This window comes from Lycorma delicatula, chromosome 2 (genome assembly GCF_047948215.1).
Source record: "Lycorma delicatula isolate Av1 chromosome 2, ASM4794821v1, whole genome shotgun sequence".
Classification (NCBI taxonomy): Eukaryota; Metazoa; Arthropoda; class Insecta; order Hemiptera; family Fulgoridae; genus Lycorma; species Lycorma delicatula.
This window is the reverse complement of record NC_134456.1, coordinates 231,675,414-231,681,413: the sequence shown is the minus strand read 5'-3', so window position 1 is coordinate 231,681,413 and position 6,000 is coordinate 231,675,414. Positions and strand designations below refer to the sequence as shown.

The 6,000-nt window shown below is 32.8% G+C and overlaps 1 protein-coding gene across 2 annotated transcripts in view; it reads right to left on the bottom strand.

Annotated features, from left to right (window-relative positions):
* Positions 1-3,473: 3,473 nt before the first annotated feature.
* Positions 3,474-6,000, bottom strand: part of qua (villin like protein quail) — a 200,861-nt gene continuing 198,334 nt past the window's right edge. For both annotated transcript variants that reach the window (XM_075357331.1, XM_075357329.1), the window contains exon 15: positions 3,474-3,693. In XM_075357331.1, coding sequence (XP_075213446.1) covers positions 3,580-3,693 — 114 coding nt within the window. In that variant the 3' untranslated portion in view covers positions 3,474-3,579. The remainder of the gene's footprint in view (positions 3,694-6,000) is intronic.

Genomic DNA, 6,000 nt, shown 5'->3' with positions numbered 1-6,000 from the left:
AACAATGTACTGGAGAATTTTGTGTTGCACATAAAGGAAAAGGTGATTTTGAAGACCACGTATAAACAGCTAAACATAGGATTGCTATTAATACTACTGCTTCAAAAACATAAGACATTTTTTTAAAGCCAAAGATGGGAATAACAATAACAGTGATCTGGAGTGTGCTGCTAAAGAAGCTACATTTTTATTCCACACTGCTAGACACAAACTCAGTTTCAAAGCATCAGACTGCACATCTAAACTGGTTAAAAAGTTATATGATCCAAAATTATCTGCTAGAACCAAAACCAAGGCAATTATTGTTAATGTTATTTCGCCATTTATATTTGATAATGTGTTGCATTCTTTGGAAAACATTAATTATGTAGCAATAACGATGGATAGCTCAAACAGAAGTGAAGTAAAACTTGTGCCAATTGTTGTAAGATATTTTAGTGTGGAGAAGAGAACTTAAGCTACACTTTTAAATTTTGATTAAGTGTCAGGTGAAACTGCTCAAATTTTGACTGTGTATCTTTTGCAGTGTATGAAAAAATAAAAATTTGAAGAAAAGTTGGTTGTTATACTGCTGATAAAGTAAAGTAATTTTGGTGGTATAAAGAAAAAGGAGAATGGAAATGTGTTCAGAAAAGTTCAAAGTGATTTAGATAGACCTATTTTAGGAATTGATTATTCAACCCACATTGTACACAATTCAGTACAAACAGCATGTGATTTTTGAAAATCTTGAATGGGAACTGTTTTTGAAATTTTGATATGGTACTCTACAGTTATTTAATAATGTAGTTCAGAAATTGGAAGCTAATTCTATCACAGCAACAGAAGCATTTCAGACGTATTCTAAATTGATTTGTCAGCTTCAGGAAAGAAAACTCCACAAATTTATACCATCTTCTGCCAAAGAATTGCTATGCACTCTAAGGAAAATAATATGTTCAGGAACAAAAATTCTTAAGCATAAATTTTTATAATTCTAGTATTCAATACTTTAGATGCCGTGGAGAGGGTGGTCATCTGGGTGAAGGAGAAGGTGGTAAGCACTTGGTGCAGGAGGCATATATCAGTTGTAGTACTGTTAGATGTCCAGAATGCCTTTAACAGCATTCCATGATCAGCTGTTTTGGTAGAACTGGAACAGAGGGGGTCAGTAGGTACCTAAGAGTGCTAGTGAATGACTACCTGGATGACAGAAAGGTCTCTATGAAGGCAGAGGGTAGTATAGGCTGTGAATTCTACATTCATTGTGGGCGGGATGCTGGGGTCCTTCCTATGGAATGTGGTGTTCAACAGGGTATTACACTTGGAATATCCTGGGGACACAAAGGTTGTGCTCTATGCGGATGACCTGGTGCTCTGGGGCCACTAAAAGAAAACTTGAGGAAACAGGCAATGCTGCTGTCAAGCAGGTGGCTGAATACTAGGGAACTGTGGCTGGCCCCAGAGAAGATCTCTGTTCTGGTGATGGCCGGAAGAAGGCTGAAGGGGATCATCCTCAATTTCGATGGGTGGCCAAGTACCTTGGAGTATGGATCGATCAACAGTAAGAGGAATTTTGGGGAACATCCACCAAGCTGGCCTGAAGGCAGAGAAGACCGCAAATGCATTGGGGAGATTGATGCCAAGGGTTGGGAACCCTAGGATGTTGATCAGGAGGCTGATTATATCGGTGACTGCGTTGATCATCCTGTATGTGGCACCTGCATGGGGAGATGCACTGAGGGTTAAGAGAGATGCAAACCAACTACAGGCAGTGCAGAGACGAACTGCACTACGGGTGACAGTGGCATATAGGATGGTCTCGAAGGAGGTGGTTAGAGTGCTGGCGGGTCTCCCTTCGGTAAGCCTTCCGGTCGATGACAGGATAACAAGAAGATGAGGAGAGGTTCCTGGGCAATCATGACAGTGCTTGGTGGTTGATTGGCAGGTCCTCTGGGATACCTCGAACAACGGGAGGTGGACCTGGCGACTGATACGAAGAAGGACATGGCACATACGAAGGAAGCAAGGGGAGCTGGGGTACCATCTGACACTTATCTCTGCAGGTTCAGGCTATGGGAGCACACATCCGGAGCACACTCTTCTTCTGCAATAGATGGGACCAGCTGAGAAGAGAGCTTGGGGTGGAAGATCTGACCCCAGATAATATCGTAGCTTTCATGGTTCGTGGAGAAGGCCACCAGAGGAAGTTTGTGGAGTGGGCTACAAGGATACTGTGGGCAAAGGAAGAGCTGGGAAGATGGTGGACAGAGTAGCAACAATAGTGTTACGTACGATACTATTGGATGTAATTATTAAACCCCCTGGGTTGATCTAGTGGTGAACGCGTCTTCCCAAATCAGCTGATTTGAAAGTCGACAGTTCCAGCATTCAAGTCCTAGTAAAGTCAGTTATTTTTACACGGATCTGAATACTAGATCATGGATATTGGTATTCTTTGGTGGTTGGGTTTCAATTAATCACACATCTCAGGAAGGTCGAACTGAGACTGTACAAGACTACACTCATGCATATCATCCTCTGAAGTATTATTATCTGAATGGTAATTAACAGAGGCTAAACAGAAAAGGGGGATGTAATTGTTAGGGTAGGTAATAAGTGTAATTTGGGAAATGGTTTTGTAGTTTATGCAAAAATATATAACCATCATGGATATTATTTTCAGTTGTGTCTTGTATTCTCTGTGTAATTGTAGATCTTATGATGGCACAAAGAGGTACAAACATTCTTTTATTCTGTTACATGAATAAAACATTGTTTTATTCTATCTGTCATAATATGTGGTGTGGTTTTTTGCATTAGATATACACATGATCATTTATTGCCATAGTGTACTGACATTATCAACATGTAAACTAAGCTACGCTACATGAGCTTATGGGGAAATGGTGTGACTTCATGTTGTATTCCTTTTTGTATTTGTATTACGTATAATCTTGTTTAATTTATGATGTAATTAAAACAAACATCTCTGAAGAAATCTCTAGTGAAATATAGAACTGAATGAATAATTAAACTGTTAAGACATTTTAAGTAATTTTAAAAATATATCCTGGGTTGGACCCAATAAAATACGGTAAGCTTATATATATTCTTAGATATGAAATATATCTAAAAACTTTTTCAGTTATGCCAAGAAACATGGGTAAAAATTTAATAGTGATAGATCAGGTAGATTTTTGTTTATCCCAAACAAAAAAATCCCCTTCCTCTTTATATAATTGTATAGACATTGGTTAGGAGATCCCATTTTGAAAAATTAGTACTGCTGATGAACCATCTGCATATAAAAAATAGTAATAACTTTCCTTTTAAATAATTTATACCTGTTCTTAGAATTCCCAACTGAGGTTTTTCCATGTTAAAATAAAAGAAAAGAAAATTATCTCTGGTCGCCACTTCTGGCAGAAAGTTAGGAAAAAAGGGTAAAATAGAACTGAAATGTACATGATTATAAAATATAAATATTCATCTTTTAAAAAATATATTTTAATAATATGTAAATAAAATATATGTACAATAACAACAGTTTATATACTTTTCAACTATAAAAAAATTATTTTTTACTTTAGTGATATTTTAAAATAACCCAGCTGCTTTTTTGAGATTCTCTTGTCTCCACTTTGGTAGTATAGAAAAATCTGAATATTTCATTCCAAAAGCACTTATGAAATCATCATGCGAGAGATATAACTGAAACAAAAGTACTTATAGTAATACAACTTCAGAAAAGCAGGCATTAAATTATATGAATAATAGATACAAGTCATTTGATCATTATCTTTAAAAAATAGATTAGTAATGAACATTTTTGTTAAGCATTATTAGTTGAACCTTGCCAGTTACTTGCTGTTACAGATTCTTTGCATGTCATGATTCTTAAAACTAAACAATACAACATTGTTAACAGATTCTATGTGTTACAAAAACGTTTTTCTAAATATTAAAGAAATGTAAATGTAATATGAAAAATAAGAAAATTGTATAATAGAATTTTATCTTAATTTGTAAATAACTAAATACCATAATAAAATTAAAAACAAGGATTATTGCCTTAGATGCAATAGCAATAAGTTTCATTAGTTTATTGTAATTTAATAATAAAAACCTTTCATTATATTAAACTTTAAATAATAACTAAAAATTCAGGCAGCATTATTTACAGATTAATATTGTCAACACATTATACATATAATAGAATGATATTTAAACAAATAAATAAACTTTAGAAAAACTGAACCAAAATTTTCTAAATAATACATTTTTATAACTTAAAAATATTTTCAGACATCCTTAAGACAATCATAAGAAATATGTCTTCTCAGTTATTCTTCATGTTATCAATAATAAGTTGTTTTTCACCTGGCAACAGCTGATATTACGAATTTTCATAAATATATATATTTTTTTAATTAAGGTGTTTTTAATTAAACATTTAAAATGTGGTTGGAAAATGTGCTGGATTTGAATTGTGTTTGAATGTTGTTTGTATATTTTATAATGTCTAATAGTGTTAAAAGTGGCACTTTTTATGTATATGTAGAACATCAAACTTATTGTCAGAATTTGACAAAGAATTTGGAGAATAAAAAGAAGAATTTGCAGAATTTGTGTTCGAGGTGGTTAGGAAATGCTGGAAAAAATGTAGATGACTGCAACATTGCATTGTATTTAAGGACTGACTGTAATATTGTATTAAGGTTAAAAATGCGTATTGAAAAATACAGATGTAGACACTGAAAATTTAATTTTAAAATATATGGAATATAAGTTTACCCAATTCAATTAGTGATGTAGCAACTGCAGTTTCTAAGGTTTCTACATGGTTTTAAGTTTTTAAGTATGCTGTTTATTACTAGCAAAATAAAAAAATAAAAAACAGGTTTACTTGTGTACACAATGTAATTTTATATTGATGAGTTGAACAATGTTAAAAACCATTGGCATGATTACATTAAGTAAAATTAAATATACTGCAAAACATCATACACAAAGTTATGATTATATAATTTTATCCGATTCTATGTACTTAAGAATTTTATATTATAATACTTATAACTCAATTTCACATTCTGTTTGTATTACTTTACACTCTAATTATTGTAATAACTAAAAATGTATGGTTGTACTGTCATAAAATACAGAAATTTCAAGATTCATACTTAAACACTGAAACTAAGAGGCATTTCTTAAACTAAAGTTTAAGATAGTATTTCTAATACATTAACATCCAAATTCAAGACTTGCAATGTCAAAATACATATGTTTGTAACAACAATTTTTAACACTGACTAGAGAGTAGTATAGCTACAAACAATGTTTACATATAAGTAGCACAATATATTTGATGAGAGATTAGAAGTCCAACTTCACCAAAATTGATACCTCAGCCGTTAGGCTTGTTGTGCAGCCAAGAGGCAAAAAATACAGCCCCTGAGTTGATCCATAAGCAGCCTTCTTTCCAGATATTAATGTTGCATTGGTTCTGCAGGTGCTACCATTCTGAGCGTGGAGAACATACTTAAGTTATTTCCTATGGAACTGATGGAGAAAATTCTTATTTTCATAGAATTTTAGTTTTTATTAAAAATGTCTTAATAAATACTTACTAAACATAAAACAAGACTCTTTACAGGAAAATCACCAGAAGATGAAAATAGATGAATTAATTTTGTAGAAGAAAAATTCAGAAATATAATTAAATAGCCACATCAATTGCCAGGAGTTAACATAAATACTGATCATATGATTTTGCTAGCAGAAATAAAAATATTGAAGAAAGTTAAAATAAATAAACTGAATAATTAAAAAATTAAATCCGGAAAAAAATACAATCAGCAAAGAGGAAGTAGGAGGAATAAGCTAACAAGTATTGAAGGAGAGAAAACAAAAGGCAACAATGCATATAAAATTTTGGAGAATATGAAAGGTGATCATAAAAACACAAGTAGTAACAATTAGTTTTGAATAAAACCGTTTTACATTCATAGATACTAAAAA